Source organism: Peromyscus eremicus, chromosome 6 (genome assembly GCF_949786415.1).
Source record: "Peromyscus eremicus chromosome 6, PerEre_H2_v1, whole genome shotgun sequence".
NCBI lineage: Eukaryota > Metazoa > Chordata > Mammalia > Rodentia > Cricetidae > Peromyscus > Peromyscus eremicus.
Window position 1 is genome coordinate 77,868,627 of NC_081421.1, and position 24,596 is coordinate 77,893,222.

At 43.7% G+C, this 24,596-nt stretch overlaps 1 protein-coding gene across 2 annotated transcripts; it reads left to right on the top strand.

Moving 5' to 3' along the window:
* The first annotated feature begins 1,576 nt into the window (after positions 1-1,576).
* On the top strand, positions 1,577-24,411 carry Slc16a1 (solute carrier family 16 member 1). 2 transcript variants are annotated; one of them, XM_059266011.1, is made up of 5 exons: positions 1,577-1,806; positions 14,545-14,804; positions 18,245-18,388; positions 19,959-20,804; positions 22,520-24,411. In XM_059266011.1, the coding sequence occupies exons 2-5, from the start codon at positions 14,588-14,590 to the stop codon at positions 22,798-22,800; spliced, it is 1,488 nt and encodes a 495-aa protein (XP_059121994.1). In that variant the 5' UTR covers positions 1,577-1,806; positions 14,545-14,587; the 3' UTR covers positions 22,801-24,411. The 2 variants fall into 2 exon arrangements, with proteins under 2 accessions (XP_059121994.1, XP_059121992.1); XM_059266009.1 differs by lacking the exon at positions 1,577-1,806 and adding an exon at positions 2,135-2,297.
* Positions 24,412-24,596: the final 185 nt, after the last annotated feature.

Below are 24,596 nucleotides of genomic sequence, written 5' to 3' on the forward strand. Positions count from 1 at the left end.
ACTGTATTGTCATAGTAACCCTGAGGGAGGTTATGAGGTGGGTATTATCTTTCTTGTACAGAGTGGAGAATGAGGTTTGCCTTGCCTAAGGGCATAGTACAAGTATCAAAGGCAGAACTCAGGGAACCTGGCTCTCAGGTTTATACTGGGAATGTATCACTGTTTCCCACCACATTCCATAGTGCATACCCTTATAAATTCACACCTGAAATCGGGTGCATGCCTGCAATCCCAATGTGGGGAGGTGGAGAGAAGCACAAATGTAAGAGCATGCTCAGCCACACAGGTAAGGTCTGAGGCCAGCACAGGGTGAATGAGACCGTGCCTCAAGAATAAAACAACAAAAACCCTCCAGATTCTAAACCAGGTTTTTCCCATCTCTCCTAGCTCACCTTTTCAAACCATCTCCCTGAACACTTGTCACCAGAATGCTCCAAGTACTCCCCACCCCCCTTTTTGTGGTGCTGAATATCAAACCTGGGGCCAGACTCCTGAAAACTAAATATGGTACCACTGAACATCCTAGCCTTACACTAACCATCCGAAAGCACCGCTGTTTTAAGTTCCAACCACCCCAATGATCTGAAGAGCTTTACCCTTCTACTCTTTTATCGGATATAAAAGGCAAATTATGGCTCATAAGCAGTACTTGTCAGTGGATTTCATACTGGAGCCTAACATTTCTTACTGAGAGAAGGTAGATGACAGCACACAGCGCCTTCACTTCAATCTCTGGTTCTTCATTCACAAGAGAAACTACAGAGCCTATTTCAGAGTGTTAGGAAAAGTGAGTGTAGGTGAGGAGAGGCTGGAGGGCACATGAGGAGGAGGAGGGCAGGGTTCTGGTATGCAGTAATCTTCAAAAAATTTTTCTTACCGGGCGTGGTGGCACAGGACTTTAATGGCAGCACTCCCAAGGCAGAGAGGCAGGAGGATCTCGAGTTCGAGTCCAGCCTGCTCTACAGAGTTCCTGGGCAGCCAGAACTACAGAGAAACACTGGCCCTGGGTTCGGTCCTCAGCTCAAAAAAAAAAAAAAAAAAAAAAAAGAAGACAGAAACGCGCGCGCGCACACACACACACACACACACACACACACACACTACTAATTTACCTCTTCAAGGGATTTTGCTATCTGGGGTTAGTCAAGAATCAAAAAAAGGCTCTCGTGACACTTTAGGCTCTGTAGTTTTGACTTTAAGTGCTGGCCACTTCCTAGCTTGGTGACTTCTGCCAGTCAACCTCGTGAAGCCAGGGGTTCCTTATTTACAAAATCTTCTTAGTTAGAACCTACCTCCTAAGGCTGGGAGGGTCATACAAGTTAATTCTGGTGCAGTGCTTAGCATGCAACGGTCCCAACTCCACTAGCTATACATCCATCCCGTCCCCAAAATTCAGTGTCCATAGAAACCAGGCCTGAGAGCATGCTCCATCTGCGCTTCCGACGTGCACACCCTCCGCCCCAGGGCTGGTCTCTCCCGACCGACTCGTCCTTTTAAACTCAGCGTTCATCAAATGCCACAAGTCAGGCTCTGTGACGAGACACACGCGTAAAACTGCGCCTTAAACTTCCTAGCGCCTCCACAGTCGCGGATTTAGCGCGAGGAAACAGGCCCGGAGCGTTCCAGCAACTTCCTCGGGTCCCCGAGCCCGGGTTCCAGGCCCGTCTTGGAGTCCACCAAGCGACCGAGCCGCACCGCGTCCATTCAAACGCTGCCCAGTGCCTGGACTCCGCCCGTCCATCATCCTCCGCACCTCTGGGCCGGCCTCGGGGCAGCCTTTCCCTTCTCCCCCGCAGAGCCTGAGGGGTGAGGCCCGCGATGGCGTCCCGGGCACGCGCGAAATGCAGTTACCCTTCCAAGCGCCGAAAAGCGCCCGGGGCTGTTGCGGGGGGGTCTCCCGGGCCCCCCGGGGCCGGGTCACGTGGCGGGGGAGGGGGCGCGGGCGCGCGTGGCCGAGCGGGCGGGCGCGCGCAGCCGCCGACGGCGTGGAGAGAGGCGCGAGATGCCGAGCCGGGTGTCTGTATGGCAGGGAGGGGGCGGCGGCCGGGAAGGCCGACTCCACCCCCTGTGCGCATGCTCCGGCCCCCGCGGGTTATAAGGCAGCCGCGCCTGCCCCGCCAGACAAAGTGGCGAGCTGCGACGTGACTGGTCCGCCGTGTGGGTGCCGCAGCCAACGAACCCGGCGGCGGCGGCGGCGGCGGCGGCGGCAAGGGACGCGAGCAGGACCCGGGGCTCCGAGGAACTGCGGCCCGCGCCGCCGCGTCACGAACACTCCGGGCGCCGCGAGGCACATAACGGTTAGTCCGGGCTGAGCCGGCAGCGCGCCGCACCGACTCTGCGGTGCCCTTGGTGCCCCCGGTGGGGTCGTGGAGTCCGGCGGGCACGCGGAGACTTTCGTCCCCGGGTCGGGGGGGGGGGGGGCGGGGGGCGGCCCGGCAGAGGGCATCCTGGGCGCGCGGAGCCGCATGGTCCCGGAACGTGGCGTGGGTGAAGGGGACCTTAAGGTGCTGGGTACAGCGTCACTCCCGGCCGGACCGCGCGGTGCGGGCCCGTGGTCAGGTGTGGCCGCGGGGCTGCGGGAGTCGGGTCATGGTGCCCGGTGACCTTGTGAGAGACGCTTCCAGCCCAGTCTACGGTAGGCGCCTGGAGAGATGCTTAGATCGGAAGAGGGACGACCTGAGGCCGGTTCACGTGGTGCACTCCTGCCGCCTTCTGCTCGGAGGGAAGGGACTGGGGCGGGAGTTATTTAGGACTCGTGGCATGCCCTCCCAGCCTCCCCCGCCTGCCAGTCGGTGTCCCACCTGGTGGCTTGCTAGAGTGGTGTGAGGAGCTAGCTGCATTGCCGACCGCTGTGACAAGACTGCGGGGTTCCAGTGAACTTGGAGGAAGGGGCGGGTTAGGGGCTCTTTGTGGTCCAACCTGTGGCTTCTGTGCGTCTGCCGGCGGGCACGGGGGTCTTAAGGCATACCTGGAGAGAAGACTTAAATAGCGTTACATTTGGCCAGATGCACGCTTTCTGTGCTAAGTACATCCTTCTTCCGAGTGCATTTTTTTGCCTTTCTTTATGGTGGCGTATTTGGTGCAATCTGCAGTTGCGAAAACTAGTTCTGATCACTCAACCAGGAAACGCACGTGTTACTACTTCAGTCTTTTCCCGTTTTCCAGTGGCTCGTTATAAACCGGGCGTCTCCTGCTAGTAGTTACACAGTGACAAGCTACTTTTTTTTTTTAATTAACCATAACTAATTTTGAAATCTTCAGGCATTATTCGACATAGGCTGAGGGTGTGTAGCTCAGTGGTAGAGTACCATGCCGGAGGCCCCAAAATTTGATCGCCAGCATTGAAAAAAAAAAAAAAAAAAAAAACTGGTTTGTAACAAAATGAGTACATGATGATGACGTGTAAGATTAGTAAGTGTTTGAGAGTTTGGGCAAGGGTGGATAGGAACTAAGTCAAGCAGGATTAATTTTTTTTTTTTTTAATCTCAGTTGCCAGCTGAATAAGGCAAGAGAGACTGTATCTTATTTTGCTTACTTATTTTGTTAGTTGCTAAATGGTGCTCCTAAATCCAAGTCTTTGGCGATGCGTGTGTGAGATAGGGTCTCACTTTGTGGCCTTAGTCTCTCATAAATTAAATCCAAGGTGTACAGGTAGGAGGTATAGGCATTCTATATATAATGAGACCCTTCTCAAGTCAAAGTAAAAATATCCAAGTTTTACAACTTTACCTTCCATTTACCATAAGAAATGACCAATAATCCAAGACTTTTAGACTGTGATTTATTTATTTTGGTGTGTGTAGGTGGGGGGTTAGAGACAGGGTTTCTCTGTATTTCTGGCTGTCCTGGAATTCGCTCTGTAGACCAGACTGACCTCTCAACACACAGAGATCCATCTGCCTCTGCCTCCCCAGTGCTGAGATTAAAGGCACACCCATCCGAGGATTAATTAATTAATTTGTTTTTCCAATCCTGGCATGATCGGACGTGGGATGACCTGGGAATTGAACCGGGTTCCTCTGGAACATCAGCCAGTGCTCTTAAACACTGAGCCATCTCTCTCCTCAGGATTAATTTTCTAATTGAGTGTATTTCAGTAATTTCATTGTGAATTTAAGTAGGTACTGTTGGTTTATCAGATTACAGTGACCTTGTTAAATATGCAAGCTCTTATTTTGAGGAGCATTTTAAAGATTTAGCTGTGGATTTACATAATAATCCCTAAACAGATTAAGGGCAGGAGTGTGGGGGAGTGGTTATGGATACCTATAAACTCAAGCAAAAAATAGTGTTCGATTAGTATTTTCCCAGCTTCTTAAACCCTCATTCCCATTGCACTTGAGTCCATTTCCTAGTATGCACTCCATTTAAGGTCCCTGTATAATGCCGACTTGACTGTTTTAGACTGGGACTGTAAACTTGAATGAATGCAAGGAAAACTGAAAGTTGTGAATTGAGAAATTTAGAATTCAACAGTGAATGGGATTCCAGCACTTACCCTGGAGTTTGTAGTCTAGCAGGAAAGCAGATATAGTTAAGTACTCTTAGCAAACAGTTCCTGAGTTTCAGGGGAAGTTACCATAGGAAAAATACTGTATTGTGTAGGAGAGAGGAGATGCTCAGGAGATACTGTTTAACCAGGTTTGACAAAGGAGTGGGAACTCAGGAGCCATAGGTGGTGACAGGTTTAAAGGGCGTTTCAGACAGTGCTGGGGGCTACGCAGAAGCTGACAGAATTTCACCAAAACCTGAAGCACAGAGAGAGGTCAGAAAGAATGGGAGGGAATAGAAATGTCAGCTAATGGAGGGCCTTAGTCATTTTAAGGACTCAGGAAGAGACTGAACAGTTTGGAACCATACTTTTGAAGATGGTTGAAAGTCATGGAAAGGGGGTTAAAGGGGGTTCAGAGTGGGACCATGTGGGAATACCTGGTGGGAATCCTTGAAAGAAAAACAGATAGGTTTTGGGTAGGGGACTAGGTGTTGAAGACTGGAGAAGCCAGGGTAGAGTTAAGGATGTGGCTCAGGTTGCTAGCTGGAGCAAATACAAGTTTTATTTTCATTTTAACCAATGGGAATCCTGAGGTAGTGTGACTGCACCAGAACCGCCCAACTTATAAAACTTGTGGATAAAATTCAGAGCTATTTCTGCCCTCTTGTCTTTTTATTGGTGAAGCTGAAATTTCTTTGTTTCCTCTATACCTTTCTCTATAGTTTAGTATGGAAATTTTAATTCATAAGAAGCTGAGCCACTAGTGATTCATTGCTATCCCTACCTACTTTTCCCAGTGTCTGATTGATTGTTGTGAAGCAAATCCTAGATGAAATTATTTCATATCTAAATATTTTGGTATATAGTTCTAAAATAGAAGTTTATTTATTTATTTATTATTGGTTTTTCAGGACAGGCTTTTTCTGTGTGCCTTGGCCTACAACTCACTCTGTAGACCAGGCTGGCCTCAAACTCAGATCCACCTGCCTCTGTCTCCAGAGTGCTGGGATTAAAGGCTTGTGCCACCACCACCTGGTCTAAAAGATATATACACATATGTATATGTATATATAATTTTTTTTTGGTTTTTTTTTTAATTTACTAAATTTTGAGATCTAGGGTCTCATATAGCCCATGCTGGCTTTGACCTCATTATGTATCAAAGGTGACCTTGAACTCTTGCCTCTCTGGGACTGTAGGTGTGCACCACCACCACACCCAGTTTATGAAATGCTTTAGATCAAACCCAGCTTTATATCCATAGTTACCTGAAAGATAGTGTTCAGAAATCCATAATCACATTATCCTACCTTTAAAAATTAACATCATCAAATATCCATCAGTATTCAGATTTTTCCAAATTTTATTTATATTTATTCATTGGTCTTGTTTTTAATAATCGATTACCTTGATCAAGGATACAAACAGGGTCGTATGTTATATTTAGTTGATGTCTGTGAAATCTGTAAGTTCCTCATCTAAGTAGTTTATTTGAAGGAAACAGTCCCCTTTTCTTCTAGCTTTCACGTTTGGGATTTTGATGAATTGTGCTCATGGCATAGTTTTAATATGGCCTAGTTTTGTGTATCCTGCTGTCCTTTGTATTTCCTCTAATTGGGAGCTCATGGCCAGACTTGAAGAGCGGTCGGGTTTCTACTTCTGAGTAAAGGGTTAGGAGAGATCAAGTATATTTCATGTTTGCTACTTCTGCTTGGAGTCTGTGATGGGTTTCCCTCTTTGTTCTGTCTGTCTTCACAGCCTAATCTGTCATTTCATTGCACTTTAATGTATTATCCAGAGGACCTGGACTACAGGTGCAGTTTGAAGGAAGGGACATTGAAGAGCAGTCAGCTAGGGTCGGTCCCACTGCAGCGTGTGCGTTTCAGACCTTCTCTTAGAACCTTTAATCCCAGCACTCACTCAGAAGGTGGAGGCAGGCGGTCTATGAGCTTGAGGCCAGCCAGGGCTGCACACAGAGACCCTGTCTCTGAAAGACACAGTGAAAAACAAGCAAACTGGAGGGGTGCACACTTCAATCTCAGTGCTGGACAGGTGGAAACTTGAGATCTGAGAGGCTCTCTCCAAGCCTGCCTAACCTGAGCAAGCTCCAGACAAAATGAGAGACCTTGTCTCAACAGAAACCATGCAGATCTCTGGCTTCCACAGGTCCATGCACCTGCAGGCATGTGTAAACACACATTTTCTTGGTTTCCCACTTTCTACCATATTAATTTGTCTGAGTATTAAGTTTCTTTGAGTCAGTCTCACTGTGCAGAAGCAGTCTGGCATCTGGAAATCCACCTGCCTCTGCATCCTGTGGGCTGGGATCAAAGGTGTACACCACCATGATTGGTAAATTAAATCATCTTAAGCATATTGTTCTAATCTTTCGGAATTCTGTATGTTCTTTAATTTATCTAAGAAAGTGACACTTTCCTTCCTGTAATTTAATTTTTTCTTTGGGGGATGGTGAGGGTCATAGATCTACAGTAGATCTGAATGGTAGAGTGAGCCCTAGTGTCTTGCAGAGAAGAACTTCAAAGCTCAGCGCTCCAGGGTCGCAGAAGGAGCTCACCTTCACCACAGTAACAAGAAGGGGGGCTTCAAAGGCTGAGCCTTTGGGTATCACTGACCATAAATAACAAGCATGATCCAGTTCTTCTATTTTCAACACTACCCTATTGCTAATTACAACCTACAATACTCAATTTGATTTGACAGATTTAGCCTTTGCAGAGAAAGAACTTAAAAATGTTCTGATGTTCTAAGCTGCATAGGTGAGGGTTGAAAACTAAGTCTTTGCCCCGATTCTGTTTTACCTATATTAGTCCTGGGGTGGGGTGGGTGCTCGGGTATGTATCGGTTACTTTGCTCATAGTTGTGACCAGATACCTGACAAGAAGCGACTTGAGGGAGGAAGGCTTCATTTCAGCCGGTTTTGAGTATTACAGCGAGGCAGCAGCATGAGGCTGCTTGCTCACATCTTGGCCAGTCAGGAAGCAGAGCTGGTTACAGCCCTCCGGGCCTGCCCCTAAGGAGCTGCTTCCTCCAGCTAGGTCTGACCTAAAGACTCCTCAGCCTCCCAAAGCAGTGTAACCAGCTGGTGACTAAGTATTCAAATACATGAACCTGTGGGGAACCTTTGCTTCCAAACCATAACAGGCTAGAACCCAGTACATAACTGAAGGAATGAAAGCTTGGATCAGCTGGTAGAGGCAGTTCTTTGCAGGCCTGATTCCTGGGTCCACAAGGTGGCAGGAGAGAACCCAGCTCTGGACAGTTCTCTGACCTCCATGGAGTGTGTCCACATACCTTCACACACATACATTCTTTCCATTTAAATAAATTTTAAAAGAATTGTAATAGAAAACATGACACTGTTGTGTTTGTAAACTGTCTTGGAGAGCAAAGGTCTTTTAACTTAGTTATTGAATTGGAGTTAGGTTTTCTTTTTGTTGTTTTTTGTTTTGTTTTTTCAAGACAAGGTTTCTCCATATATCCCTGGCTGTCCTGGAACTGGATCTGTAGACCAGACTGGCCTTGAACTCAGAAATTCCCCTGCCTCTAACTCCCAGTGCTGGGATTAAAGGTGTGTGTCACCACCTCCCTGCTAGGTTTACTTTTTTTCTTTTTCAAATCCTACCGGCGTGCGCCACCACAACTGGCTAGGTTTTCTTTTCTTAATGTCTTAAATTATTTTAAATTTATTTCTTTGGAAAGAAAGGAGGGTGTGTGTGTGTGTGTGTGTGTGTTCCAGTTCCAGTCAGTCTCTCTTTCCACTATGTATGTGTTGGAAGTTCCTGTGGAGGACAGGACAGCTTGCAAGAGTTGATTCTCGGCATCACACTCAGGCAGTCAGGCTCCGTGGTAAGTGCCTTTACCTCTTGAGTCATCCTGTTAGCCCAGTTACTGAGTTTTGAGAGCCAAAGCAATGCTTTTACCTGATTTTCTCTTGTGTTTTCCTATGGGAGGGTTTTTTCCCTCTGTCCTATCAGATTTTAAACTTACAGTCTGCAGGATTCATCTCCAAGGTGTGTGAGATTCAGTAGAGTTTGTTAATTTGTTGGAATTTTAACTATGGTTGTAGGCTCCATGTGTTAGCAGTACATATGACTCAGAAATACCAGTAAACCTCATACTTCATCAACTATTAAATGCATACTGAAATTGTCACCATTTCAAAATTACTATGGTTATTATACCAGTACCTCACAGTGTCCAATTAAAATATTTTGATAGTTCTACTTTTGAATTTATGTATCTATACATTTACTTTTCTTTTTATTTGTTTTTTTTAAGAATGGGGTCACTTTGTAACCTGGGCTGGTCTTCAACTCACTATGCATATTACACTGACCTCAAATTTATGGTTATCTTCCTGCTTCAGCTTCCTGAGACTGGATTTACAGTTTAAAAGTATTCTGATGAGTTCCACAGGTTTTACCAAACTGCCACAGAAATCTGATGCTCCTTAGGGAAAGGATTCCTCTGGGTTCCATTATCCCTGTTCCCGTGTGAGGGTGAGCTAGCCAGAGACCATAATCCTACACAGCAGATAGGTCTTGTTGTCATTGGATTATGTATGTAATTATGATATCACAGCTTTAGTAAGTTCTTGGGCCATGTAGAGTCATTCTCACAAATTCAGGCAGACTACTTAGAGTGTCTGTGCCACCAATTAAATGGGTATCTTAATTTGACTTGGATTTTCTGGCCCTGTTTCCCAGTAGGTTCACATCAGTAAGTATACTTCAAATTCATTCAAACCTTGTCTTCTATGGCTCAGTTGGAAGAACCTCTAAAGAGGTCATTGAGCCGCAGGTCTGAAATCCTTGCAGATTAGAAACACATCCTTACTTCAGCCTCTTGTGATTATAATATTAGTACTTACTCTATTAGCACTCTGTCACCTAGAAATTTCAATTGGGTAGAAGGGAGGCAAGTGGTTTAATAATTACTCTAATTTGAGGAAAATCAAGTACTCATTTAGAAATTGTATATTCCTAGTAAAAGATCCAGCAATTATTTTTAATGACAACATAGTGTAAGGTTTATATCATCAGCAATTAGGAAGGCTATTTAAAGGCTGGGCATGTGGTTCAGTGGTTGAGTGCTGGCCTAGGGTTTAGTATATTTAGCCATAAGTCCTCTACAAAAAGCTACCCACATGATAGAACAGTGTCACACTTGAACGGACACATAAAACTACAGTATTTACCTTTCTGGATCTGGTTTGTTTCATTCAGCAAGTGTCCTTGAGGGCTATCCATATTGTCACAAATGACCAGATTTTCTTTTTATTTAAGCTTAGTAATACTCTACTGCATGTAGTACCATTGATGGACATTTAGATTGCTTTTACGTCTTGCCTGTTTTAATTTTTAAATTATTTGTATGGATGTGTGCATGTTGTGTATGTGCAGTCCTGTGTGCCACAGTATTCATGTGGAAGTCAGAGGACAACTTTGGAGTCAGCTCGCTTATTATCCTGTTGAAGATTCCAGGGATCAAACTGGAGTGGCCAGACTTGTTTGAAAGTACCCTTACCCACCAAGCCATCCCACCAGCCTGTGTCTTGCCTATTTTGGACTAACACTGCAGAGCATGTGGAAGTACAGTTGTATCTTTGACACTCAGATTCCTGTTCTTAGAAGTGGACTTCTAGAAGTATGATGGTTGGATCCAATGGCAATCTAGTCTGAATTTTTATTAATCTACATTTTGTTTTCCATAATAGCTAAACCAACACAGTGTCCTATTACCATATCAGCTGGGCGTGGCGGTGTGTGCTTTTAATCCCTGTCTTCAGAAGGCAGAGGCAACTAGAAGTTTGCAGAGACAAGTTTACACTTTCTGTGCTGTTCCTTATGTAGTATAAAGTTATGCATTTTATAATTGCTAAGGGTCATGTTAGTCCAGTCCAGTAGTCAAAGTTCTACTCTTCATAGATATTTTTCCCCTTTCTTTGTTTTTGTTTTTTTTATTTTATTTTTGTATTCTATCATCAGCTTGATAAAGTACAAATTCTTACCCTAATAGTGAAATGTTTCACTGAGGCTTGCCCAGTGATTGAGTAAAACCAAAACTTATTATAAGCCACAGTCATCCTAGGGTCCCCCCTGCTATGTAGCCTCCCTGGTTCTCTGGGTTGCAGTCTGATCTTTGCTTTATATCTAGTATCTACTTATGAGTGAGTACATACCATGTTTGTCCTTCGGGTCTGGGTTACCTCAGTTGTGATGATACTTTCTAGTTCCATCCATTTGCCTGCAAATTTCTTTGCTGAGTAGTACTCCATTGTGTATATGTACCACATTTTCTTAATCCATTCTTCAGTTGACGCCCCTCTTTCTTAAAGGGGAGGTGGGGGCTTAAAGTGGGGAGGTGGAGGCCAGGTAGTAACTGCTGGAGACTAAACCCAGGGCCCTGTGCATGTTAAGTTATACATTCTGCTACTGAGATTCACTCCCAGCCTATCATTCTCACTCTCTCTCTCTCTCTCTCTCTCTCTCTCTCTCTCTCTCTCTCTCTCTCTCTCTCTCTCCTCTCCCCCCCCCCCACTTGTTTTATAAGCCAAGAAGCTGGATCAAAACAAATAAAAAACAGGAGGCTGCCCTGATAGCAGACGGCTACTTTGAATCAGCTTTGTGGATCTGAGTGCCTGATTTGAAGCCTAAGACTAGTTTGTTTGTTTGTTTGTTTGTTTGTTTGTTTTTGTTTTTGTTTTTCGAGACAGGGTTTCTCAGTGTAGTTTTGGTGCCTGTCCAGGATCTTACTCTATAGACCAGGCTGGCCTCGAACTCACAGAGATTCGCCTGGCTCTGCCTCCTGAATGCTGGGATTAAAGGCATGCACAGCCACCACCACCCGGCTTCTAAGACTAGTTTGTGCTTAGTAATGTACATTGAACTTCAGATACTTTCTATATCTTTTACATTCACAAACTGTTGTCCCCTTAGGAAATGGGAGTTGGGTTTGTTTTACATATTGGTATGGAGAGTGCAGGGAAATTACTACCATTTCCTAGGGCTTTGTAACTCCTCTCTATAGAGAGTCCAGGGCATGGGAACTGAACTACAACTTTGGCTTTCTAGATTTGCTTACTAAAATGCATCATACCCCCCCACCTCTGTGTCTGTGTGAGAGTGTGGGTCCCTTCAGGTCCCTTAATATAAGTCTAGTGCTTATGAACCACCCAGTGTGAACTCAGGTTCTCTGCAAGAGCAATATGTGTTTTTAACCACTGAGCCATGTTTCCAGCATGCTCGTATGATTTTTTTGTGTGTGGAGTGGGCAGAGTCTTACTATGTAACTCTGGTTGTCTTTGGAACTCACTATATAGATCAAACTGGCCTCAGAGCTCAGAGATCCACCTGCCTCTGCCTCCCAAGTGCTGGGATTAACAGTGTAAAATTATGCCCAGACACTTAGGCAGATGAATCACTGAATTAAAGGCCAGCCAGGACTACATAGTGAGACCATGTCTGGCAAAGACAATTTAAAAAAAGCTCGTTTCTCCTGTCGTTTGAAGGTAGTGATGTGGAGCTTGTTCCCTGTGTCACCCGCTCTCCGTTCACTTCTGCTGGTGCTTCTGGCACACCACACTATGCATGGCGTCTGTGTCCTTAGAAGACATACTTTCTCATCACTCCTTTGCCTGTTTGCTAACCCCCTGTTACTTTGAAGGCAATAACATTTAAGCTGATGGGACTACTGCATACTGTAAGATTAAAATATTAAAAAATTTTGTTCTTTGGATTTAGTCTCTGGATTTTAACATGTGATGTGTCTATGTTCTCTTTTTCTGAACTTCAGGCAAAGGGTCTAGTCCTGGAATTTCCTTTGAGGATAAGGCCTTCTGTGTATGGAAGAAAACTGCTGGTGTAAAATGGAGGATTTTTTATAATCAGAATTTTTATGTTAGTTGTAAAATGATGGTTGTGATAAAATTATATTGAATCTGTTTCTGGGTTTTTGAATTTCTTTTCCCCAGAACTATTTTGGACTATATTAGTTTACTTGTGAATCTTCTTAGTTACTTAAGTTAAATCTTGATTCTGTAGAAAAGGTATTATTAACTTGATGAGGCAAGTCTTCATGACTAAAAATTAGAAGTGTCTTTAATTGACAAATCCTAGCTGGCAGCTAAGCTCAGAGTTTAACCACGTCCAGCACGTATTGCTGTTCTAGTCAGGGCTTGATTTGTAACAGCACTGCTCTGTGTGTGTAGGAGTTTTTCTGTGTATGTAAATACTCTTGCTTGAAATGAAGGCATCTTTGTAATTCTTTGGAAAACTTTTATGCTTAGATGAAGGAAAAGGAATTAATGCCTGGAGCACCCATACTTAGCCGAGTTAAATCTGCTAGCATGTTAAGCAGATTTTTATTATTCAGTGGGTACAGTTTGTTTGTTTGTTTTTGTTTGTTTTCGAGACAGGGTTTCTCCGTGTTAACAGCCCTGGCTGTCCTGGAACTCGCTCTGTAGACCAGACTGGCTTCAAACTCAGAGATCTGCCTGCTTTAATTTTTAAGAAACCTAGCTTGTAAAAAAAAAAAAATTTTTTTAAGATTTATTTATTTATTATGTATACAGCATGTATGACCAGAAGAGGGAGCCAGCTCTCATCAGGTGCTTGTGAGCCACCATGTGGTTGCTGGGAATTGAACTCAGGACCTCTGGAAGAGCAGTCAGTGCTCTTAACCTCTGAGCCATCTCTCCAGCCCGTAAAAATGTTTTTATCTGACATGAGTGAAATGCCCTACAACAAAGATTTTTTTTTTCCCTCTACACTATGTTTTTTAAAGAATAATCCAGAGGCTTATATTCAGATAAGACTTTTAAGTAAAAACTATATTTTCTAAGAACGGGTACCTGAGGTCTTTCTCAGCTTACCTCTATTACAGAAGAAATTACTCATCCCATGTCTCACTGAGTAAAAATCTGGGGCCCCAAAAGAAGGAAAACTTGTGAATGCATAGATCTAGGCCAGAACTCTGGAGGGAGCGAAGGGAGGAAAGAAATCTCACGTTTTCTCTCTTAGTTGGATTCTTTTTTTGTTTTGTTTTGTTTTTTGAGAGACAGGGTTTCTCTGTAGCTTTGCGCCTTTCCTGGAATTCACTCAAACTCACAGAGATCTGCCTGCCTCTGCCTCCCAGTGCTGGGATTAAAGGCGTGCACCACCCACCCACCCCAGAGGCTTAGTTGGATTCTTAACACACATGTATATGTGTGTAAAACATGGAGGCAGAATGGTGATTAATTCATCTTTTTAGTAGTTCTTTGGGATAGGGGTACAGCTGTAAGTTGTGTGAGAATGTTAGTGAAGCTCATTTTTGTACACTGATACAAAACTGAGTGTGTAGAAAAAAAAAAAAAAACCCTGTAATTCCAGCACTTGTACGATAGACACAGAATTAGGAGTTTGAGGCCAACTTCAGCCACGTATGAATGAGTTTGAAGTCAGCCTGGGCTGAATGCACAATCCTCTCTCAAGGCAACCAGTTTTTTAAAACAAAAATCAAAAACATACTGGGAGGGTCACCAGCCTTATTCCACATGGACAGTTAAAACTCCTGTCTTTTCTGTTTTCATAGTAGAATTGGGGTCACATTGATGGTTATCTGCACATTTACTTCAGTTGAAATCTGTTTTACTTCCTTGATTGTAGGATCTGGCCATGTTAGAGTATGTAGTGTTTATTTTTCATAGAGTAAATTGGTTAAATGTTCACTGCCCAATGCCGCTAAAAAGCCATTTTAAAAAAAATCACATAAAGTAAAATGAAATAAAAGGTTGAAAACCAAGCAGAAGAGTAAGAGAGTAGGTCCATTGGAATTGTGGGGGTGACAGACAGAGTCTCACTATATACCCTTCCCTGGCCTGAAACAACAAACCCAGTAAGATATTTCCTTTGTCATTCAGATGGTTAAAAGGCATTCGGTGTGACTCTTTTGTCAAGAGCCAAGCAAATATGTCTATTATTGCAGAAAAAGGATTTGTGGAGGCTGTTTCTCTCGTTGCTGACATTTTTTTTCCATTTCATATCCTTCAGATACTAGATTTGCACTGCATTTTGGAATTCATCGACACTTAAAATGCCACCTGCAATTGGAGGACCAGTCGGATATACACCCCCAGATGGAGGCTGGGGGTGGGCAGTGGTGGTTGGAGCCTTCATTTCTATCGGCTTCTCTTATGCATTTCCCAAATCCATCACTGTCTTCTTCAAAGAAATTGAACTTTTATTCACTGCTACTACCAGTGAAGTGTCATGGATATCATCCATCATGCTGGCTGTCATGTATGCTGGAGGTGAGTACCCACTATGGCCCACTCTTTTACCTTCTATTAGGCAGCCAGAGTCTGTACTTTTTGGTGATTTCTCTGTGTAACACTGGCTGTCCAGGAACATCTCTCTAGACCAAGCTGGCCTTGAACTCACAGAGATCTGCCTGCCTCTGCCTCCTGAGTGCTGGAGTTAAAGAGCCACCGCCACCTGGCTGAGTCTGTACATTTTAATATCTTACTCAGTGAGGTGCTTTTGAAGCTGTGCTTGCTGACGTTTCGTACTGAGGAGCATGCTTTCACCCCGATAATGCTGGCAGCTCTTACTCCCTTCATCCATTACTGCTTATTGGAACAGAAGTGGAAGCGAGAGGAACTCTCTCAAGTATTAGCTGTGTTTTGAGGGCTCTTGTAAAATGATGTGTATAAACCTTGTTCCTCTTGCTCTATGCCAGACACTTGAAAAGTAAGCATCTTTACATATTGAATTGCAAGATTTTAAAGTTACTCAAATGTCTAGAATAGTATAGTTAGTTCAAAGTCTAAGGTAAAATCTATAATTTAAGGACTGGGCTTGTCCCACAGGCACAAAGAGGTGAAGACAACTGATACCCTATTGGCTGGCACGCACACATGTACACGAGAGCACACACCAAAAGCAAAAGCTGAGTAAAATCTCCCTTTGTTCCTATGATACTATGAGTTCTAAAAGCATTTTAGCTGTTACTTAAATTTTATCACTTTTTCCCCTTTTGTTTGCTTTGGCATGGTGTGGAGGCTATGTAGAAAGTAGATTGCTTATTTCAAACACTGTATATTTTACCTGGAGACATCAAACCACAATTAAACTAGAAGTTAAACCTACAATAAAACTTGAGGTTGTTGAGTAGGAATTCTGGAGCAAAGTGGTTTTTTGTTTAACCTGGTGGACAGTGTTCCATGTTGTCTTGTTAGATATCTAACAAGCTGGTTTTTGATAACAATTTAGTGTCTTGGATTATACTCACATGTAGCTCTTTAACAGCCAACACAAAGATTCTGGTCTCCATTTCAATGGTGAATAACTTAGTTGGTAGCAGATTCAGCAGTCTTTACTAAGTAAGTCTCTTGAGTACCTCCAGCTCTGGCTGCATGTTGTGAGTGAGGGAGAACACTACATCTGGTATTCTTTTTGATGTAATAAGCCCTGAAACAGCACTGTGTAGTTGAAGTCAAAATTTAATTAAACATAATTAAGTTGGTTGATTTGAAGAGGGATAAATGGACAGAAGCAGCAGTTTGAAGACCTGCTTTTCCCTCCTGTGTATTTTTTTGTCTTTATAACTTAAAAAAAAATTTTTTTTTTAAATTTTTTTTATGTGTGTGGGTGTATGTGTGCCTGGTATCATGTGAATGCCTGGTAACCATGAAGGCCTGAAGAGGGCTTCAAATCCCCTTGGACTCTGAGCAGCCATTGGTACTGGGAACCAAGCCCGGCTTCTCAAAAAGAAGCCAGTGCTCTCACTCAGCCCTGCTGTCTAAGGTTTGTTTTCTGAGCCAGGGTCTCTGTAGAGTTCTAGCTGCTTAGAGCCTTCAGTTAACTAACGTGTTTCTCTAAGCTCGTGTGCCAGTGGACCTGTTTACTAATCTTCTGTTTTCAACGACAGTTCATTAGGACCTTTCTTTCTGAAGTAACTGAAAGACAGATTGCTTGTCATGAACTTTGGCAGGATTCTTATTAAATGGGTTATTCTGTTTGGGGTTTCTAAAGAACACACCCCCTAAGAATTTTCATCACTTTACAACTGTCAATCCTTTAACCTGTGCACTCTTGATTTTGGTTGCTTATTGAAGCAGGGTCTATATGGTGCCCTGGCTGTGTAGATCAGGCCAGTCGTAAAGTCAGACCTCCTCCTCCTGCCTCTGCCTCCCAAAGACTGGGATTAAAGGTGTGAGCCCCCACACCTGGCCAAAGAGAAAAAGATCTTAGTGCTTTTGTTGTTTTTCCCTTTTTTGGTATTTCAAATATTATAGAATTGATAACACTAACTTAAACTTCATAGAACAGTATGGCAATATTTATTTTAGGATTCTGGCTATATAAAACCTCACAAATAACTCATATGAAACTCTTGTACAGATATTCTATCAGTGTCCAGTATTTTCATCCTATACAAACTGTAAACATAAGTTTTCAAATGACCTGTGACTTCATGAAGGGGCTGTTTTCATCTGGGCCTCTGATGGCCTGTTCTTTGTAACCAGTGCCTTCCAGCTGCCTCACATGGCAGCAGAGAAGATATGTTCCCTCAGGCTCTTTCATAAAGACACTTAGTAGATTCATGAGGCTCTGACCTAATTATCTCTTAAAGTTCCTGGCTGTCAGGCTCTTGCTTTTGGGTTGAGTTTTAACATGAATTTTTTTCCCCTCCATGTGAGGGTGGAACCCAGAGCCTTGCTTATTTGCAGTCATCTGCTGTAACCAGGCAGGTTACAGTGTCCTGCAGTCATTCTTTCTCAAGTCCTTATCTATGAAGTGTGAAACTCAAGGGTTTTTATAATTACAAATAAGTGAAGTTGAATACCTTTCATTTTATAATCAGCAAAAATGATTAGCTTTTCTTCTTTTTGCTGTTGTTGACAGAAGCAAAGCACTAGCACCATGGCAAGTTTGAGGGAGAAGTGCCTCACACACCAGCATGAAATGCAGTTATCAGGCTTATGAACCGCAGGAAGATGGACATCAATAGTTTTTTTGTTTTTTGTTTTTAGATTTATTTGTTTATTATGTATACAGCATGTATGCCTGCAGGCCAGAAGAGGGCACCAGATCTCATTACAGATGGTTGTGAGCCACCATGTGGTTGCTGGGAATTGAACTCAGGACCTCTGGAAGAGCAGTCAGTGCTCTTAACCTCTGAGCCATCTCTCCAGCCCGACATCGTTAGTTTTATTAAGAATTGTGTCCTAGGACTGGATGTGGCTTAGTGGTAGAGTGGGTAACAGCTTAGGTTTCTCCAACACTTAAAAAAACAACAGCTTTAGAATACCCTTTAATCTGTTCACCTAGACAGCCTATCATTTCATTCCCATCCTCTTGAGTGGTTAGCTCAAGGCTCTTATTGACTGTTGTCTGACTTGATCTCCTGTAAGCTTTATTTTTATTCCTTTTGGTTTTTGAGGCAGGGACTCGTGGGCCTAGTCTGGCCTTGAACTTACTGTGTAGATGAGGATGAGTGGTTCTGTCTGCCTTCACATTACTGTAATTACAGGATACTGCTTGCCATGGCAGTCGCAGCCTTGGGCCATTGTACCCGTCCTCCAAGCATTTCTTTACATCAGGACCATACAGGATTGAGCCAAGTCATTTTAATATAGTCAACTCAGTGCCTTAGACAGCTAGATAGATATACAGGGGAAGTTTTTTCTCATTTGTCTTTTCTTGGATATGAAGAGTTTATACTACTACATTTTTTATTCCCTCCTAGGTCCTATCAGCAGTGTCCTGGTGAATAAATATGGCAGCCGTCCGGTAATGATTGCTGGTGGCTGCCTGTCTGGTTGTGGCTTGATTGCAGCGTCTTTCTGTAACACAGTGAAGGAACTTTACTTTTGCATTGGCGTCATTGGAGGTGAGTGGCTACTGATTAATTTCTTTCTTTCTTTCTTTTTTTTTTTTTTTTCTTCGAGACAGGGTTTCTCTGTAGCTTTGGAGCCTGTCCTAGAACTCGCTTTGTAGCCCAGGCTGGCCTGGAACTCACAGAGATCCACCTGCCTCTGCCTGGGATTAAAGGTGTGCGCCACCACCACCCCTGATGAATTTCATATTGATTTTTGTCACTATCTGATAATGCATTTGATAAATGTCTTTTTAGAGAGCTGCTGATTAACTGAGTACTAGTAAGAAGGCTCAGTGGGTAAAGGAAGAGCCTGAGTCTTCCCCTGGACCCACGTGGTGTAAGGAACGAACCAGCTCCCCTCTCACACCATGGCACAGGCATGCACACACGAAATTGTTTTTTTGTTTTGTTTTGTTTTTCCAGACAGGGTTTCTCTGTCTAATAGTCCTGGCTGCCCTGGAACTCACTCTGTAGACCAGACTGGCCTTGAACTCAGATCCAGCCTACCTCTGCCTCCCACGTGCTGGGATTAAAGGCGTGCACCAACACTGCCCAGTGGGAATAGCCTTTTACTGGAATAGGACAGTGTGCTATCCAGGTAACACCTCCCTGAAGGTTAAGGGTACTCTTGGTAAGCCTTCTCTCCATTTTTTATTTAGCCATCACATCAAGAAAATGAACCAAGAGGTAATGGTGCACACCTTTAATCTCAGCGCTTGGGAGGCAGAGGCAGGTCTGTCTCTGAGTTCAAGGCCAGCCTGGTCTACAAAGTGAGTTCCAGGACAGCCAGGGCTACAGAGAAACCTTGTCTTGAAAAACCAAAAGAGAGAAAGAAAATGAGCTGTTGAATATTATGACATTCAAATATATGGCCTGTCATACTGTTTCTTTAGTGTACAAACCTAACCTTTTTTTGTTTGTTTAGACCAAAAAGGAAGAGATTTTGTTTATTTTTTAAAGATTTATTTATGTACTATGTATACAGTGTTCTGCCTGCATGCATTCCTGCAGGCCAGAAGAGGGCACCAGATCTCATTACAGGTGGTTGTGAGCCACCATGTGGTTGCTGGGAATTGAACTCAAGACCTTTGGAAGAGCAGCCAGTGCTCTTAACCTCTGAGCCAGCTCTCCAGCCCCCAAACTGTGTATTATAAGCAGCTTTTCATGTCATTCAGTATTTGAGATAGAACAAAGTTTGCTGTGTCCAGCCCAGCTTCAGGGATTGATCTGATTAGGGCAGTGAAGGAATGAAGGAAGGACAGACGTACAGAGGAACGCTGAAATCGGCATGGTTACCATATACAGTTAAACAAGGAGTTCATGTACACAGCTGGACAAGGGGACAGCGTTTATGATATATAGTTGGATCAAGTTGGATCAAGGAGGCAGGTTTGACTAGATCACATGCATCAGATTCCCTAGAGCTAGAGTTACAAGGTGATGGAGAGCTTTCCAGTGTGGATGCTGGGAATCCATTGTCAGTCCTCTGCAAGAGCAGTGTATCATGCCCTTAGTCACTGAGCCATCTTTTCAGCCTCACTTACTTCTGCTTATGACAGTCTTTTCTTTGTTCCTTTCCTAGGTCTTGGGCTTGCTTTCAACTTGAACCCAGCTCTGACCATGATTGGCAAGTATTTCTACAAGAAGCGACCATTGGCCAATGGGCTGGCCATGGCAGGCAGCCCTGTGTTCCTCTGTACCCTGGCTCCACTTAATCAGGCTTTCTTTGGTATTTTTGGCTTGAAAGGAAGCTTCCTAATTCTTGGGGGCCTCCTGCTAAACTGTTGTGTAGCTGGATCCCTGATGCGACCAATAGGGCCTAAACCAGGCAAGGTAGAAAAACTGAAGTCCAAAGAGTCTCTTGAGGAAGCTGGAAAATCTGATGCCAACACAGATCTCATTGGAGGAAGCCCCAAAGGAGAAAAGTCGTCAGCCTTGCAAACAATTAATAAGTTCCTGGACCTGTCCCTGTTTGCCCACAGAGGCTTTTTGCTGTACCTGTCTGGAAATGTGGTCATGTTTTTTGGACTCTTTACCCCTTTGGTCTTTCTTAGTAATTATGGTAAGAGTCAGCATTATTCCAGTGAGAAGTCAGCCTTCCTCCTTTCCATTCTGGCTTTTGTCGATATGGTAGCCAGACCTTCCATGGGACTTGTAGCCAACACTAAGTGGATCAGACCTCGGGTCCAGTACTTCTTTGCTGCTTCTGTTGTTGCAAACGGAGTGTGCCATTTGCTAGCACCTTTGTCTACGAGCTATGTTGGGTTCTGTATCTACGCGGGAGTCTTTGGATTTGCCTTTGGTTGGCTCAGCTCCGTGTTATTTGAAACACTGATGGACCTCGTTGGACCCCAGAGGTTCTCCAGTGCTGTGGGCTTGGTGACCATTGTGGAATGCTGTCCCGTCCTCCTAGGACCACCACTTTTAGGTATGGTATATCTCCCTACATTTTTGGTTCTGTTCTGATTATAAAAGTAACCTGTGAAAAGCAGCTCTACCTTTAAAGCACATTCTAGTAATAGGCGGAAGAGTAGATACTTCATAAGTATCTTAGGAGCAACTGTCCTAACCACTGTGTGTATCTTGGATCTAGAATTACTTTAGCAGTTTCATAAGTGAAGTCAAGAGCTTTAGGAGGTGGGATAATTTGGCTCAGTTACATTAGTTTATGAGTCATTATATAATTTGAGAACGCCTTTGTTTTGTTTTTGTATTTTCAAAGCAAGGTTTCTCTGTAGCCCTGGCTGGACTGGAACTCACTCTATAGACCAGGCTGGCTTCAAACTCAGATCTTGCCTGCTTGCCTCTGCCTCCCAAGTGCTGGGACTAAAGGCTTGAACCTTTATTTTGTTAAATCCTATGTGGGCTGCTGGTGCACACCTACTTTTCCAGCACTTGGAGGCTGAGCAGGTTGTTTGTGACTTCAAGATCAGCATTAGCTTACACAACAAGATAACTGGCAAATAACTATCTCCACAAATGTTCTGACTCCTTTTGGGTGTTCATGGTGGTTTATTTATTTTGGAGATAGGATCTTATTGGTGAAATTATTATGGCCACTCACGTAGTTAAAAGGAGATTTATTTAATGGCGTAACTTACAAGTTAAGGGATAGGTAGGTCGTGGGGTCTGGGAAAGGTGTATCGCAGTCCAGCGGTGTTCTCTGGAGCTCTACTTGGCCCACCTTCACCGTCCAAGGTCCCAGAACCGAGTGAGTGCGCCGCCCATCCAGATCTTAGGTCTCCAGGTGCCTCCCTTGGCCCCGCCTTGTAGGTGTGACAGTTGCCGAAGTCTCAATGGGGGTTGGAACTTCCAGATCAAAGCTGGAATGGCTACCCACTACACAGGTCTGTCTTCCTGCTGTCTCAGCTCTGGGTGATGCTTCAAAAGAGGCAGCCTTCCTCACCCACTCACTAGTCTCCCACCCATGATCTGGTCCAGAACCTCCCTGTAGCACTTATCAGTTTGTGTAATAGTTAGCCCTATGGAGTTCCATTCACATTGGCCAATGATAGGTTTCATTACCATCAGACATCACCCTCTCCCAAAATGGGAGAGGATGTGATGCAATTTTCCAAATTGACTTGGTGTCAAAACAGTAGAGAGGCTTCCTGTAGCACAGAGGTGGTGGTGCAGGCCCCAACTCAGACTCTTTGTGTTCCCTTACTAGCCTCGTGACCTTGAAGAAGTTACTTAACATCAGTGTGCTTGAGTTTCTGTAACTGCTGGAGGATATGTTGGGGGTTTGGTGCTAAGAGGGTGCTGTTGGCTACAGAGCAAGTGTTCTCCGGAAGTGCTGATAGAGAGCTTTGGCCTTGGTGACTGGAGTAGCTCTGTGTGGCCTTGGACACTTTCAAACTTCCTTTGAATTAGTTTTGTTGTGTATTAAGAGAACAAATTATAATCCCGTCTTCTCATTCAGATTTGCCAAGGGTCAATTGTTTCCAATTTGAAAATAGAAAATACACGGCCAGTCAAAATCGGCACTATAAATAGAAAATTTAGCAATTCATTTTTGTGCTAGTGTGTCATTAATGGGTTCTTTGAAGGTTGGTTTGGCATCTTTCTGAGAGGATGTTTACACTTTGGGGAGAGGTTTCCTTGTTTGCTTTTCCTCATGAGCCTTGTCTTCTGCATCCTTAGGCCGCCTCAATGACATGTATGGAGACTACAAGTACACGTACTGGGCCTGTGGCGTGATCCTCATCATCGCGGGCATCTATCTCTTCGTTGGCATGGGCATCAATTACCGACTTGTGGCCAAAGAGCAGAAAGCCGAGGAGAAGCAGAAGAGGGAAGCTAAGGAGGAGGAGGCCAGCACAGATGGCGGCGGCGGCGAGAAGCCCAAGGAAGTAGCCAAGGCAGCACAGTCCCCGCAGCAGAACAGCGCCGGAGACCCCGCAGAGGAGGAGAGTCCCGTCTGAACGGAGCAGGAGCAGAGCAGTGTGTGACCCGAGACGACATCCGAAACCATTCTGCTGGCCTCTCTCTTCCAGTGGTGCTCAATGCAGACAGTGGACATTTGTGTGGAAACCTACCAGGTGTTCATTGGTGGATTTTTTTGTTTTTGTTTTTGTTTTTTTGTTCACTCCTTACCAATGCCGGAATTCAAAATTTACTATGCTTTAGGGAGGGAGTGGTTGGCAGAGGATATGGGAAAGAACTAGGGATTTTGTTTTGTTTTGTTTTAATCTTAGCTTTTAACAGTCTCATGAAGATTATAATATGTGCCTTAAGTTTTAGTTTTAGAACTCTTTAGAGAGCCTTAACTTTTAAAACCATTCTGCTGAATTCATCTATTTTAAAAGGAAGAATAACAACTAACTTGCTTGAGGTAACTCTAACCTTAATCTGGTTTTGTTGTTGTTTGTAATGCTTTGTCGGAAATTGTTACCGGAACATTTCTGGATAGACATATTAGTTAAAAGTTGGAGATTTATAAAATACTGACGGAAGTATTTTTCTAGCATCGTAGTTGCCTGGTGTAGGTGCCTGCTAGGTATATATTTAAGAAATTTAAAGCATGAAATTCTGGAAACATCTTGGCTGTTGTAGCCACAGTCTGTCTGTCACCTGCTGGGTGCCTCCTCAGATGCTTCCTGCAAGCCTAGAGCTACAATGTTATCACTAGATTGCTACCTTTGCTCCTGTTCAGAGACATTGAGTGGTTAGAAGTCAGTCATTGCCATTTTTGAAATCTACTGCAAAAATGTTAGTATTAAAATCTACAAAACATTATTCAATACAGTCTGATTTAATATAGACAAGTATTTCAGGCATCAGCTGAATTCAGCTTGGGTTTTCCAAGACCCTAGTTATGGTATGAAACTCTTGTAATCTTTAAGTTGTGTGGGTTTGGGGGGGCTTGGTGGTTCTGAGGATTGAACCCAGGGCCACAAGCATGCTAAGCACATGCTGTACCACTGAGCCACATCCCACCAGCACCCCGGAATCCTCCTTAACCCCCAAGACCTTTTCTCTTTGATTTTTGGTAGTTCCATTTATATTCTAGTTTAGAGCTGTATGTGAGATACTCAGTACGGACTGAATGTGTGTGCTATTTTTGTTTTTTACATTGTTTTTCAGTATTTGCAAAACCAAGAGGGTCAGAGTTTGGCCCCAGGGAAGCCAATAAAAGATAAAATAGGGAGGGAGTTTGCTGAATTCACTTGGTTTCAGTAAGTACCCACCTCCCTGCCACATGCACCAAGGCTTAAAGAGAAACTTCTATCATGCTTAGAATTATTGGACAGTCTTGGCTCCACAACCTTAGCTTTTGTGACCTTTTCACTTACCTGAAATGGAGAAAATGGGTTCAGTGTAAGGACAGGAGGAAGGATGGACCAGATTGGAATTGTAGTATTTTTTTTAACCCAATGTCTTCTAAATAGAGGCAGAAAAGATATATGACACTGAATTGTACTCAATGCATTTAAAATACCATTGTAATTGACAGGGTGAAAATATAGATTTGAAACCTGTGTAAGAAGAAGCTGACTTTTTCCAAATAAAACATGTATTTTATTTTTAGAAAACAGGTCTTCACATGTTTATTTGAGAGACATATTGTGTCTTCATTTTTATTTTCGTTTTGACCTTTACTAATACTGGACCGTCTGGTTTATATGCCTTGAGACTTGTGCACATGGTTTTCCGTATGTTTTCTCCTTCATTTGACACAAACAGGAAAGGATTGGAAACAACCCACGTCTTGAATTGC

Excerpts from the sequence above, each read along its gene's own strand:
- Slc16a1 (XM_059266011.1), top strand. The coding sequence starts at position 14,588 with ATGCCACCTGCAATTGGAGGACCAGTCGGATATACACCCCCAGATGGA. Across the intron at positions 14,805-18,244 it reads GGCTGTCATGTATGCTGGAG|GTCCTATCAGCAGTGTCCTG; the intron begins GTGAGTACCCAC and ends ATTCCCTCCTAG. Across the intron at positions 18,389-19,958 it reads TTGCATTGGCGTCATTGGAG|GTCTTGGGCTTGCTTTCAAC; the intron begins GTGAGTGGCTAC and ends TTCCTTTCCTAG.